General features: G+C 33.9%; 1 protein-coding gene across 2 annotated transcripts in view; it reads right to left on the reverse strand.

The window, feature by feature from the left end:
- LOC149551146 (putative cytosolic oligopeptidase A) overlaps window positions 1-16,425 on the reverse strand; it is a 251,797-nt gene that overhangs the window by 157,421 nt on the left and 77,951 nt on the right. For both annotated transcript variants that reach the window (XR_016352686.1, XM_089786726.1), the window contains exon 8: window positions 2,132-2,253. Coding sequence is in view for 1 of the 2 variants with exons in the window: in XM_089786726.1 (XP_089642852.1) it covers window positions 2,132-2,253 (122 nt within the window). In the remaining variant the exon portion in view is untranslated. The remainder of the gene's footprint in view (window positions 1-2,131; window positions 2,254-16,425) is intronic.

Raw genomic sequence — 16,425 nt, forward strand, 5'->3', positions numbered from 1 at the left:
TACAAATAAGACATTCTTAAGTTGGAGAGTAATACCTGAATTTAGCCGAATTGAACATGATCCAATACCTTTAACCGGGTGTGTAGAGTTGTCTCCAACGGTTACTTCTTCAGAGGAGTATCCTTCGACGCTTTCAAATTTATCTCTAAAGCCTGTGATCTAACGTTATGCTCTATTGTCTATAATCCAAGTATTTTTCTTGGAGTTTAATTCACTTGAGAGTGCTAGATAAAATGCAAAATTTTCTTCTTTTTCACCTTTTTCCTCTTTCATTTCTGCTAGAGCTGCTTGAATTTTCTTTCGTTCTAGACAGAAGTTATGAGTGTGACCAAATTTGTAACATTTGAAACATTGTACTTTTGACCAATCCCGTTTTCTTGTATGATTTGTTGAAATCCTTTCTATTTCGTTTGAATTTACCTTCCTTTTCTTTATTGTTGGTATTAGCTTGAAGAGCTTGAATGTCTCCCTCTTGATTTAAGTTGATTCCTCTGGAAACTAATCTTGACTCTTCTTGAGTGCATTCATTTTTGAGTAGTTCAAATTTAGGAAGATCAGGTCGCAAGCTTAGACCACGAATAAAAGTTTCCCAAGATAGTGGTAGTCCTTTTAAGGCTATAATGTTAAGTTCTTTGTCCTACATGATTTCCAATAATCGCAAGTTGATCTTTAAACTCAGAAATTCTTAAGAAATAAGACGTAATTGATTCTCCATTGTTCATTTTGATATATAGGAGATCTTGCTTCAATGAACAATCTTCTAGTGTTGTTAATTTCGAAAGTATTCTTAATTGTAGAAAACATCTCAAAAGCTGTTTTAAGACTAGATATAGAAGGGAGAATGCGATCCTTCACAGAATCTATAATTATCTTCATGGCTTTGTTGTTGTGCCTCTTCCATGTTGTTTTACCTGAACCATTTTCTGGTATTGGTTTATTTGACTCTATATATTCTTCTAATTCCATCTCTTGTAGTACAATCATAACTCGAATTTTCCATTATGAAGAATTTGAAGCTCCTTCAAGTCTATCCTCTAACCTTGCATGATTCACCATTTTGAATTGAAGATATTTCAAATCTGATATTAACAATTCTGAGATTTAATAATTCTGAGATCGGGTTTCTCTATCAGGATGGCTCTAATACCATGTAAATGAATATAGGATCTTTGATAGAGAGATACAGATATCTTCCTTTAACTCTTCTGATTATGAATTGCAAGATACTGATATGGTATTAACAGTATAATATATATGCTCACTGAATCTGAATTAGATTACAATTCAACACAGTGGTAATATATTTTATCTCATTCTTGATATCAAATCGATTGCCTATGTATCGGCTATTATTATGTTCTGAATGTAGTTTGTACCACTAGAGAAGAAGAGAGCATTGCCGTTTGTATTGATGATCTCCATTCATCCAGCAATTGCATAATATATGAGAGTAAAGAGTCATGGTCCCATAGGGTCATGGCCCAACGGGTTCATGAACTAGTTATTGAGAATGCCGATTGGTTTAGTAAACCAATATAAACAATAATCGTTAGCAACCGAAAACTCCAAGGATAAGTATAGATATTTATTAGTAAACACATAGCAGTGATTAATTATATATATGTATGTGTAGAAATCACAGAATCATATACTTCTTATATATAGAGTTCTTCACTTCTACTGAAGCTACACTTTAACACATATTACCAATGCCATTGCTAAAGGTACAAGGAGAATTAATGGTTGATGGACAATGGTACATGCAATGAATGTGGTCCCACCACCATAGTCTTAGTGGTTCTCTTTGCATATTTCATTTGTTTTAAAAAGGTCTTTATGTTTTAAAAGGGACATTTCATGTCACCAATTTGGGAATTTTAAAGATCTAGCTACAGAAATTGAAGGGTCACTTCTTAACTATATATTTTAAAGAATTTCAAAAAAGAATCAGACTCAGTTCTGAACAGAGGGCAAGCAGCTAGTTTTTTGACTCAGACATATTCATTTTACTGACATCTTGACTCTTGAACATATACCAGAACTTATTACAGTGAAGACTAAAGAATTACTGCCCACAATTTGCCCATAGAAAGAATGGAAGTAGCAATCCTGATTTCAAAAAAGGACTAACCTCATTAATGTCATACTTAGCCTCACGAAGACGCTCACTCCAAAAGCTAATATCCCAATGGCACATATCATTAGCTTCTTCAGCACCCTGCTCTTTGGCAAAAATCTTCAAATCGTCCAAATCTAACAAATTTACATAACAAAAAAGGAAATCAAATTATTATAAAAAAACAAAGAGATTTGTGAATGCAGCACTCTAGCTTCCATTATTAGGCATATGAAAAACAGGAAAATAAAGAAAAAAAAAATTGATATAATTTCAATTTTTTGTATCGCATTCTAGATTCTTTAGAGATATCACATAAATCGCAGATAACTTATAAATTCAATCTGCAATTTTATTAAGAGTAATATGAAACCATAGCTGCTCATCTTTAATCTGTCACAATTACAAATTATTAAGTCTAAGTTAAAAGAGTCCTAGATTTCTAAAGTCGATTTCAGTGGACTTCGAAGTAGAAAACTGTATAGTAGCTTCTATATCAACATTGTGGATCAAGCTCTATGATCAATTTTTTTAACACAAAGTCTTTTGAAATGCATATTACAATCTAGTGAGTGTAAATAAAAAACTTTAATAAGAATTTAAAAACAAAATTGAATAAAATTATGTTCTACCAAAATTTCAGGACATTGACGATTGGAAATGCTTCTAGGACAGATTGTTGAGGACATGTAGAATGACAACAAGGAAAAGCTAAGCCGACAGCTATACAAAAAATTGATAACATATTAAACATATAGGGAATTTCAAATGTTCACATGATAACCTTGATAAGACATTGCTCCTATACATTGATAAGTCCACAATAAATTAGAATTAAACTGTGAGCTTGCATTTTCAGAATGAGAGCCTAATAATTAAACTATTTGAACACAGCTCCTTTATTACTTCCAAGCATTTTATATTATAATTGCTTCAATCAAACATGACCATATAGAGCGTTATTATGGTAAAAGTGACAATGTAAAATTTCACATATATTAACTCACATCTATAGAAAACATCTTTAAAAGAATATGTTAATACAAGAACTTCAAAGTCATTCAATTTCCTTTCTTTTTTCCTACTAAAATTCTTGAAATTCTCAAGAGTTTTCTAATACTTCTTGGAAGAGACAGAATGGATATTGTTAGGGTAGTTATACCTTCAAACATTAAGAAATAATTATCCTATGCCTTCATTAAATGGCATGAGAATTATGTTATGCAGGAAAGCTACTTTTTCTTTGAAGCTCTTGATTTTTGCGAAGGTAATATCGGCCTTGTTAAGTTTGGGATGTTTATGCAAATGTGGTACTTTAATTAGTCTTTAATACAGTATTTTGGAGAACATGGAGATCTTTTCAAAGATTCTAGTGCCTTTAGAATACTGAAGATTTTATTTGAAGCATATAAACTAATTTAGACTCATAAATCAGTAGTTTTTGAATGAATTTAAATGGTGATGTTTTTCATTTTCTCAGAGATCCATGCCTCCCTAGGCCTGCATTTGATAGCTATATGGTTGTATTTAGATATTTTAATCATAGAATACACTTGTTTCAAATTGTTTCTAGATGAGAATGCAATAGGAAAGCAAAAAAACAGGTGAATGTTTGATAGATTGTTCAATGAGATGTCTTCGCAGCATTTGTAGTTTCTAGCCAAAATGGACTTCATGGAAAAATATTTATAAACTAAATGCAATTGCAGATCAGCACTAAATTACAGGACATCTTCAACCATTCTTCCTACTTCAATAGTTGTTGGGGGCTTTGAAGGAAAATATGGACATCAACCAAGTGTAAAGGATTTAAAAATATTGATAGTATTATCGTTGAAAGAGCAAAAAAGGGTGCAGTTTCAGGCATATCCAGTCAGCAGGTCAAAGCTGAAGTCAGCCACCTTTACCAATTTCCTCTATGAAATGTCAAACAAAGAAGTTTCTATAGACTATTAACATTCGTGCTACTATAAATTGTGTCAGATATTAGAGTTGGAAATACTACAGCAAGCATGCATCCAAAATGTAGAATCATAGATGCAGCACATGAGAACTTCACAGCCGGTACTAGCAGTATCATAGAAATAGGATTTTCGATAGATGCTCTGGACATAAATGCTTTGGAAAATGCAAACAAATGTGAGAGAATAGAGAAGGCATCATGTATAAAAATGCCTCAAAGGATATCAGTTCATGGAATGCAATGATTGCAAGAGTTGCAGATTTGATGTAGAGGCTTAGAGATTTCCTAACAAATACATTTGACAGGATTAAGAAGATTTTGTAACCCTTTCCACCCAATAAGATAAATCAAATTCACTGGTCTTTGTTTTGTCTTTAAAGCAAAAATTCTCATAAAATCAAATTACGATTAATGGAAAACAAAATGATCACTGATATTTCTGATCACTTCCATGTATGTCTGAAGTTCAGAGTAATGCATCTCAATAAATGAGTAATACACGTGAAACTGGTTACTGTGTAAAGAAATCCACATTTGCTACTTGAAGGCAAAATTCAAAATTCGATTCCTCTGAATTCGTAGTCGGTTCAAATTTGTTTCACATTCGCTTTTTCACTGGCAAATTACCTGTGGGTTCTCTATTTCGAACCCTGATCAAATTTGAAAGAATTTGATGTGAATCTGGCAGAGGAAAATGAGCCTGGGCAGAATTTGGTGTGACTTCCAAGTGAATTTGGGAAAATGCCAAAAACGTGTTGACTTTTCAACATTTTAAAAAAGTATTTTTGGGCTTCTTTCAACCTAAAAGTCTTTAATAAAGTGTATGCAGCGTTAAAAAACAGATATCTCAATTGATTTTCGGCTTTCACATTATTATGACCATCATTTTGGGCTTTCACGTTCTGGGCATTCAAAGAGGTTTGTTTGCAGGCTGTCCCCATCGTGATTTACTTCTTCAGCATCGTGACTGTGCAGCAAAAAGAAGGTCGCTGCCCTAGTTTCCAGCATTTACTGATTACTGATTAGTAATCTTGACATTGTTGTTTTAAAGTTTTTGAACTGAAACATTGATATGGTGGTATATTTTGACATTTTGTCATGGCATTCGAACAAAATCATTAATATATATGGTGGTTGAATTTGCTAAATTGCTTTAGAAGTTTAGATTAGCGTAGTGGTGTATGAACTGGTTTGCTACAGCATATATATATATATATAAATTATTATTATTTTTTAATCTTAACCCAAACCCAGCCTAAAAAAATTTTGATCGAATTTCGAACCCGCATCAGAACCAGCAACTTAGGAAATAATACATAAAGTGAAAATTTGCAGGTTTGATCTTGAATTTCATTACTTATATCCGTGACTATTGGGCAACGAAGCCCATTATTCAATGCCTTAAAAAAGGTGATGAAATGACACATCATTTAAGTATAGGACAAAATCTTTTGAGACAAAGATTGGTCCGATCATGATCTTTTGCCTTTAAATATAGTCAACATTTGTTATTCCTTATTAAGTGCTGCCCTCTAATTACTAACATATGTTTCACATAATTGTACCACATTTGATTGAATGCAATGTTTTTTTTCTTATTAAATAATGATCACAACTCTTCAGGAATCATATGAATGAGATTTACTTTTCTTACACCTACTGCTCCAAATGAAAGGAGGTCAACATTTTCTGAATACTCTTCATTGCCTTCTTTTCTATATGCATTATTCATTTAACATGTCTTCAATGAGTATTTGCTTCTTTCTTATGTATTAAATATAAAAGTTGTCTCGAATTATTTCTTGATTAAAGACAAAGTCATCGTTGATGAAATCCCTTCTCTAGTTTGTATACAACAAAACTTCGCTTTTTTATTTCTACAATGTTATAGTCATTGCTATTTTTTTGGCATAAGAATGTACATTATCGAGGCATTCAGTTATATGCAAAGTAATTTTGTGTGGGACCATAAGGCAGAAATATTTTAATGAGATTATAATTCAAGCGCTAAAATATTTATAGTTGTAACTTTATTCTTCCTTCCCTAATGTCATTTTTCTAAGGTTTTGGAAGAGGTCGATGTTCACCATATAAGGAAACTAGATTAATATTACACCATATTCTTCGTTGCAAATATCAGAATATCTACATATATTACTGTAGCATGGGTCTTGAAAGTATTTCTAAAATTTCATTGCTAACATAATGGCATGTCACATTCCTTACAATGCTTGAAGGGATAGTAAGAACCAATAAAGGATTTAAGAGCATAAATAATTCAACTTGAGCGAGGTTTTGAGTAGGAAGAACAAGACAAGACATTGAAGCTGAAACACAACGATGATAAAGGGCACATCCACGTCAATAAGCTAATAGGAAGGAAATCATCACTGGTCAATGGAGTAAAGCAAAGGTCTTCACCTTACACGGCATCCAAGTACAAAGGATACCATTAGCATAGCAAAGTGGTAGGGACTGCATCACAATCATCAAGAAGTACAAACATTGCAAGTACTAACATAAATCGCAAGGGTGACGTGGATCGAGCAATCATCAAACACCACAAACAGGAGAGGCAATTACAAAGGTCACATGTCTATGCAGGGCATGGTCTAATAAAGGCCATGAGCATTGGGGAGAGTAAGCATCAAACCCCACAAACAAAATGGGAAGGTGTGGCGTGTATAAGAGATAACCGATAAGAGGCTAGGCTAGCAAGTACCGAAACAAAGATTAAGCGGCAACGAATAAAAAAAATCAGTAACCCCACATTCTGTATAACGCAATAACAGATAGGCATGACATGGAGCATTGACAAGGAACTTTGACCAATCGCATATCCCTGTCTGATAGCAACCGCGTGCAAAGTGCTAAGGACCAGTGCAGAACGTGGACCCCACAAGGGAATACAAGTAGGTGGTATTTCTAATACAACTATATCTACATAAAAGGAAGTAGCAGAATGGGAATCGCAACATAAGTAGAAATGTCATCTCATGGATGCCACAAAGGACAATGGCCCGCTACCAAGGTAAGTGGACATAAAAGGAGTGCCATTTAAAATATTATATATTAATTCATATTGTTATTATATATGTGTAAAAGGAGGAGTATCTTATCTAAGTTTTTATCTTTTACATTATTCAGTATGGAATAAATTATAATTGTAGTAATATAATTGATTAGTATTTTTTGTGGGTTATTAATATTGTTATTGAAACAATCCTAAAATATCTTGTCAAATGAATTAGTCTAACTAATTCATTTTACAAATGATGGAGTGTATATATATATATATATATATATATATATATATATATATATCTTGATTTTCAAGACTATATTGTGAAATTTCTAAGATATTGATTGATTTATCAAAATATTGTCTCTCTGTATCCAGGTCACGTATATTTATCAAAATATTTGCATTATATGCAATGCTTTATGATTCAAGAAAGCTCTTTTTATTCAAATGTAGTGTTAGCATGAGCTCGATTGCATCTAAGAAGCGTAGGCTTTGCTCATTTTTTTCATATTATGACAAGTTCATATTTGTAACCATCGGTGCATGCCCCTAAGGATGAATTGCTATAACTCTGGGGAAAGGAATGCCCAGCCAACGCAATCATATAGTAATTTAATGCTGTGTAAAATCTGCCTTGAAATATTTCTGTTTTTCTCTGCTATTTGATATATACCAATTTTCATTGATTTCAAAATGGTTTCACAAACAGTTCTGATTTAAAAGAATCGCACGACTATTAGCAGTCTCCTAGAATGCACCCAAGGCTGGTAGAGCCAACTGTAAATGGGTCACCAAGAGAGGAATCCTACAAGAGAAAAGAAAAGAAAAATATTATTTAGTGTCTAAGATATATGATCAATTAAAGAAAGAGATTGCATAAGTCCAAGTCAGCTCATGATTGTCAAAGATGTAATCGGTTGTCAAGTCGAGTGGTGGTGATTGGGCTGTTCAATACCCACCTAAATCCTTGGCCAAGGTAGTATAGAGGCATGCTTGACATAAATGATCACTAGAGGTCAAGAGTACTAGCTGACAGAGGAAATGTTGACAAAGGAATTCCTCAGCCTTGTCTGCTGCTTACCGGTATGCTAAGGATGACAAGACTATGGTGTCCCCAACCTAACTCGGGGTAGGAAGGACCTTTCTAGTAAGAGATTGTTTGGATAGGTTAAGGTCCGCAGTTGGGAGGTTAAGCCTATGTCAATGCTTCTCCTCTTTGCCAGATGTCAAGGCTTGCACAACACATCGTCAGCTAATTCAGTTAACTCAGTATGTATCCTAAATCTTTTACTTGTACATACCATTATATCACTTAAAATGTATAGTCGTAGATATGATTGAATTGATTTGTATCTTTTAAATTGAAATCGTTCAAGTCCGTTAGGGAAGTTAATTTAGTTGTCTTTCATATGAAATGGATATAGTCATTATTTAATTTTGAAATTATAGTTATGATGTATTGTTTCTCAACTACTCCATGTCATTCCGTTATGATATTTGGTTATAATCCTAGAATATGTACTTTTATTTCAGCATAGTAAAAATGGTATATTACAATGATGGAAGGAGTTTCCTCGACCTTCCTATTATAACTTGTCAAGCATGCTGAATAGTGCTAGAATTCTTGTTGGAAAACAACATCTAGAATGGAACATTAAAAAAATGCCAAACAAAACCATTTCTTCTAAAAAAAGGAAACTTGGTATAATAAGAAGTGTTTCACTTTCAAAATTTAAGCCCAACAATTCTAATAAAGCTAATCTAACTTTAAATTAGAATGCTGAGCCAAATTCAAAGTGGCTGCAGCTATCAACAAAGCACTTAATTTTTGAAATGACCTGCGTTGAATGCCCAAATGTGCAACATCGATGATAAAGATTTTAGCAAGCCTAAAAACATCATTTGTGATCTGCTCAAAACCGAGAAAAGCACGGAAGGACAAGCTAAGGTATCACTACTCTTGTGGAAATGGATGCCCTGTAAAAACTAGTGAATTCATGAGCCATTATTTTTAGCTGCTGTCATAGAAAGGTGTGAAATTTCAGCAAATTGTCAAGTTATTATAAGTAGTTACTTGAATCAATTAAATTAAAATATCTGAGGTATAATCATTTAAATGGGTTTGAGTGTTCTTTATCTGAAATTGAAGATACAAAATTGGAAATAAAAATTTGAATGATTTCTGGGAAAGAATTCAAGAGTCGAACATGCATCCCATTACTCACCAATTGGATAGTAGTTTGGTTGAAGTTGCAAGATTTCCCATCACAGTGCAATGCCTTGACTTGGTGGTGGAATCCATTAACAGAACACTAGGGAAATCAAGACTTGTGATGACAGAGTTCTGGTCACCCTCAAGTTCTCAATATATGCACAATTCAAAATCTCTTCGGATTACCTGCAATGTCCCTTGCCAGGACACTAAATAATTTATTATAGATTTTTCCATTCAGACATTTACAAACCAAAGATTTATATTTCTTCACAAATGAACGATTGATTTCCCAGGTTTTTTTCACACTTTCATTCTAAGAGTCATGATTTTACAGAAATAATATTTATATTAAAATAATTATATTATATTTAACAATATACTTATATTAATAAGTATATATTAATAACATATATTATATTAGTAATATAGATTATATTAAATATATTAATACTATGTTCCCCCAAGTTTACAAGACGAGGGGGACAGTTGGGTGGGTTTCTAGGATGGCAAAAACTTTTACCAATTTTGGGGACGGGGGGACGGTAAATGGGAAGGGCTATATAACAATAAAGAAAATTAAAATATAACATATTTATATGAAAACATGGATAATACATTTACTTATACATACTAGAACTTAAAAATTCATATACCAAAATTGTGTTATTTTGAGAGTCAAAGTCTAATTTGTTCTAGAAGTCAAAGACAAAGTCCCCTAGGTGTCACCAAGTCTCCAAGGCGTTTCCAAGATGGAGACGGCTTAAAATATAATGGGGATTGGGTAACGCTATATTAATATCGATATTACTACTTAAAATATATTTACTTCATATATTTAAGTTATTAATCTAAATATTATATAATATTTAATTCTCATATTTCATATTAATATAATATAGAATGAATATAATAAATTTAACATTATCAATATTTCATTATTATTTTATTTATTATTTAATTATATGGATTTTATTTTAACAAGGGTATCATAGTCCTCCCTTCTCAATTTTGCTTGTCCTCAAGCAAAAACCATTTATACATGATTTTTTGTAGAACCATCATACAAAGCATATAATTGGATTATAATAATTTTTCATGCACAAACTTATAAACTTTCACGACACCAGATATTAATGGAATTCCCTCTTTCATGTTATGTGCGGCAAAAATTATAAGTTCAATTAAATTACTAGTATGTCATTCAGAATAAATTTTTAACTCAACAAAGTGCTTACATTTTAACTCGACAAACTATCTACTCTAACAAATTATTATAGAAATTATTTATGGAGTTCCTCCACTATTCAGGCAAATTAATAATATCACCAAATGAGAGAAGAGCGTCTAGCATTCAAGACAATAACATAGAAAACTACAAATCTTCAATAATAACATAAATATTTTATCTCTGGAAAAAAATTTAAATTCTTTCCACTATCCTCTTTAAACCCATTCAGTGTCCTTTTTTAACTCATTCAGACTATCAATCTGTAGTTCTTGTCATCTAAAAAATCTTACTCACTGAAAGTTCGTTACTGATGAAAAAAAAAATTGTAAATGTATCTCTAATAAACATCATATGCAGGAAAGCCAACTCTGATACCATTTGTAATATCCCTTGCCAAGACATTCAATAATTTATTATAGATTTTTCCACTCAGACATTTACAGACCAAAAATTCATATTTCTTCATATATGAATGATTGATTCCCCAAGTTTTCTTTTATTATTCTCTATATATACAATCTTTCATTCTAAGAGTCATGAGTTATAAATAATATTTATATTATATTTGAAAAAATAATTATATATATACCATATATTATATCAGTAATATAGATTATATCAATATCAAAATTACTATTTATAATATATTTACTTTATATATTTAGATTATCCTGGATGTGTTTAGCTGTAGACTCCGCTCCCTCGTTTTAAGGTCCCTACTATTCTATTATTGGGTTCATCGGAATTTTGACGGTCCGTGAAGCCTCTACCGTAATGAGTTGGGGAAAGCTAGTTAAGCGATTAGTTGGAAATTTGGAGGGTAAAAGCCATGGTAGAGCAGCGATGAAGATGAGGTCAGCCTTGACAAATAGATGTTTTTTGTCCAAGTGATCTGCTTTGGGGCTCCAGCTAAAAAGATCGGGCAAGGATAATCAATGATCAAATACATCATTTGATTGTCATCTTCCCTTGGAACTAGTTCTTTCACATGTCCTATGTACTCTATTCCTTAGAATTCACTCGGTACTTGCCTGGACTAGATCATGATCAACAGTTTGATGAGACATAGAAATATATGACAGCAGGAACATTCAGATTAAAGAATTTCTCCACAAGCTGCAACATTGATGCACACTTATAGAAGCTACTTCCTACAATTTCCTTCCTTTACCTATATCAGGATTGGTCGTTTTGATAACCTCCCCAAAGAAATCTCCCAGGTACGCAGATGAAAAATTTATACTAATGGAATTATGTAGACAGTTAAATGAAGCAAATAAAAGGTTTAGAGAAAGGAATAAGGTCTATTCGCCTAGAAGTATATAGTTGTCAATCTCCATCTAATGCAATAAATAGTATTAAAGTGCTGAAAAGTATACAGTGGATACTTACGATGTTTTGAAAGGATGATTTGACCCAAAAGGTTTTGTTAAAGATACCTTGTACTTAAGACCATCATATCACCACAGTCCACTTTAAAAGGATCTTTGGGCAGATTGTGATGACGAGTTTGAAGTATGACAAAGGATGTAGTCAAGGTTAACTCTATAACAAATCTAGGATTATAGCCTTTCATTCAATATAGTCGATATCACAGCTGATGAACGGAATGTAATGGATCCCCGTTGAACGTGATGAAATGAATCCCCTTTACTTCATACAAATACAGGACCTGCCTTTGGATTCGATTGCCTGAGAGACCCTTTAAGAAGATAATTTAGATGTCATAATAGTTGTAATTAAAAAAGCAAAAAAAACTGTTGGCTAAGATGTAAAGGGATGGCAAGGGCAGCACTACCACCAGTGGTCAGCAAACAAAGTAAGAGCCATACAGCTTTATCGTCTCAAACCTCTCCTACACCAGCTACACAAGCAATAATATCATATGGCCCTACTAGAGGGGGAGAAGACCAACCACCAAAGAAGGAATTGGACTCATGCCTACATCTGGAACACGTCCCTTACCCAACTTTGAGATTATAGTTCGATTGTAAAACACAAGGAGGTGTTGATTAGGATGGAGGATGAGAAGCAACTGATGAAACAAATAATGAGAAAGGGAAAATGTATCAGAATCCACAACATTCAGACCCAAGTGTTGATAAGCCAAACCCTATGTTTCCTAATTTGCTCAAAAAGTAAGCACAACACCTCCAATCAAGAGGACATTATTTGACTCCGCTGATGCAATACAATTTGCATACCAAGTGTTGACAATCCCCTCATCACTACGAACCACATTGTGTAATAAGAGGCAAAGAGAAACCCACAGTTATTGACCCAAAGACGTCATTGCTTGAGTGATGTGTGTTTCTCCCACTTCAAAAAATTAGAAGTCAAAAACTACCTCTCGTCTACAAATGTATCCTTGAGATTGCACATCCAAAAGGATCTCATCCAAGCTACTCCTGCAGATTTAAATGTTGTGTATTTACATGGGAGTCCTCAGTCTAGAAGAAGACACATAAATGGCAGGTTTACAGCACCAAGGTTACTGATAGGATAGAGAAAAATAGACACAAAAAGGGCAATCTGAAAGCTATGGTAGAGATACTCTCAAACACCAAGTGATCATTACTTGGTCCTTTGTCAACTCGGATTACTGATTTCTCTCATACAATTCTTGATCCTACATCTGATAAAAATAAGGAGTAAATTATCTCTAACTATGAATAGATAGCCAGTGCGGCAAGATTACTAGATAATGAATTAAGGATCTAAATGTCTGAAGGCTTCATTTTATTGACAATTTGAGTGAATCCTGTGATGCTCGGGTAGTGGAAAGGAATACAGTGTTATCTGCAATCAAATAGGCGAAGATGAAAGGCATTACTCGTAAAACTACCATAAAGCAATTACAAGAAGTAAGCGACATGGATGTAGACATGACTGTAACCAATGGTGTTTGGTCATCACATACTGAGCCTTAATAGAAATGTGTAATATCCCTATTTCTGAGATCAATTTTTAATAATAATAGAATTTAAAATATAAGATTAAACAGATAAATACATAATAAATTAATAATTAAATAATAATAATTAAATAGAAAAATGAATAAATAATACAATATAATTAATAATTTATCTTAAATAGTAATATATTATTAAAAATGGTTGAGAGATAATTATATTCTATTTAAGGAATAAATAATCCTAATTGGCTGAGTGAAGAGAAATGTCTATTACAAATATAAGCACCCATATAAATAAAAGGTGGAGACCTTGCACAAAGGGGGGAAAATATGGAGACCATATGAAATAATAATAAGAGAAAGAGGTCATTGTAGAATAAAGAAAAATAAGTAATAAAGAAGGAAGCAACAGGTATCCACGTCTGCAAATGCCATTATAGAGATAGCAACGATCACACATGGAACACAACATTCAAAGAAATGGACACAAGATTCAACAAGTTGAAGGGGAGAAAAGGCAGCAATAACTGAAGAAGGATATGCATGAAAGGAATAAGACGATAAGGAATTGCAATGTTTACCATACAGGGTAAAAGGATACTTATTGCATGTAGTACAGTAAAATATAACATAGAACAAATACTTTATTCATATAAGCAATATGCACTTCATGCTTACAATCTGATTACGCTCATTACAATGATTCTAATGATTATGATGATTCTCCAAACTCCATTCCGAACAGTGTACATATACCTTTCCGAAGGGATGACTCAACCGTCACGCGCCCTTCCAGATACTGTTCTACCCGTCGGCTACAATATAGAATTTACCGACAACATCATCCCCCCCCCCCCCCCCCAAAAGAAAAGTCGTCTCTGGACGACAATTACAAAATATCTGAGACAAATTAACAAAATGAAATACATTAACTGACTAACTATAACAAGATAGATCCGTTTCTGTCACATCACATTCACATTCCTCTCGTGTCTACACCAAACTAATCTCCACAATCCGTTGCATCTGTAACCTCCGCTAATACAATACTGTAACCTTAGCCAATCTAACCTTGATAGCCACCCGTGCCACATTCTCTGCTTGCAACTCTTGGGTACACTGAGCCAAGTGTCGCTCTACTGCCTCCAACTGGATGATCAGCTCCTCCCGAGCTCTCTATGCATCCACCAAGACAGCCTCACGTCAAACACCTACTCCGAGTGCCTCAAAGCGTAGCATCCCTCTCGAAAGGCTTCTCCAATGCTCTCTCCACCTCTGGTAGACAAACACTCCATGCCTGCAGCAGCTCCAGGTCTCATCAACTGGTCACACTTCCCACGACTGATAACTGAACTGACTGGGGATCTAGGGGACATCACCCCCAGCAGGGTCGCCACCGCCAAGACCAAATTAGCACTTTCAAACCCACACAAAAGTCCATGGAACACACCAATTTTGTGATTTTCTTCCGATTCCATACTCTTCTAGCCAACCGCTTATGTTTTACTACCTGTTTATGTCTTTACCTTCCCTTTGATATCATACATTATTCATTATGGACATTTTTTATTTGTCATCAATTTTTATTTTTTCCGGCTCCTACTTCCTGAAGAGTACGGCTCCTTCTTCCTCTTGAATGCTCTAGTACGGCCTCCGAAGGGTAACTTTATTATTGTACCTCCATGATCCCTTTCATTATATTACCACTAAACTCTGTACGGCGTACGTCCATCTGATGCAGTGCTTCTATAGTGTTGGCAGATTATATTACTGTCCTTGTGAGCCACACGGTCCTTTCTTTTGTTCTCCTTAAGCCAATACGTTCATATGGCACATTTGCATGTGTCCTCCATCCGTATGACCGTACAACCTAATTTGCTTCCACTTCCTGCATGATTGTACCATACGATGTGTTTGTCAAATTTGTATCTTCCTCAAGATCGTACAGCACACTTTATTGCTTCCTCATGTCTGTATGTCCGTACGATGACCTCAATCCTTCAGATTTCAAAGGTGAAGGTGAAGGTGACAATGAAGGAAAGAAGAGAATGGAACCGGGCAAAGGAGTATTGAGATTAGGAGGGTCGAATGATGACGACCTAGACTCGGTGAACAACCTTTTCCACTAGCATATGGAGGATTACGAGCACTTTCTGAGCTGCAATATGTTAAGGATCGATGAAAGTGAGAAAGGAGAGGAAAATGAATGTCCGAAGGAATACACAGAAGTGGACTAAGGAAAGGCAATTACGGCTGAACATGACGGGAAGAACATATAGTACGAACCCAACAAAAAGAAAGATTCTACCGTATGGTACATGAATGGACCACGCAAAAAGAAAATGTTTACCATAAAGGGTAAAAGGATACTTATCGCATGTAGTATAGTAAGATATAACACAGAACAAATACTTTATTCATATATGCAATATACACTTCAATGCTTACTATCTGATTACGCTCATTACAATCTAATGATTATGATGATTCTCCAAAGTCCATTCTGGATGATATACATATACCTTTCCAAAGGGGTGCCTCAACCGTCAGGCACCCTTTCAGATACTATTCTACCCATCAGCTACAATATAGAATTTACTGACAAAATGCAATTGTCAAGGAATATTAACTATACAAAGCCATTTGTCTTCCGAATTGGCTTAAATGAAAAATTTAATAACAAGGTTGAATTATGGAGTTAGGGATATACATATATGACTATGGTAAGGTACGACTGGTGGACAATAATGTATAGCAGAAGAAACATGTTCGAGATATCACAGAAGTAATGCTTAAATTGCAGAAGATAATATACTTATTATAGAGGAGGTATCTACGGAGAACCCAAGGCAGTGATAATGGAAAATATCATATATATATATATATATTATTGATAAAACATGGAAGACGTCAAATATGCAATGGATAGAAACTGACACCATGATCCAGCACATAAAGGGTACT

The sequence above is a fragment of the Cupressus sempervirens genome, chromosome 6, assembly GCF_028749045.1.
Source record: "Cupressus sempervirens isolate cs-2001-9-10 chromosome 6, ASM2874904v1, whole genome shotgun sequence".
Lineage (NCBI taxonomy): Eukaryota > Viridiplantae > Streptophyta > Pinopsida > Cupressales > Cupressaceae > Cupressus > Cupressus sempervirens.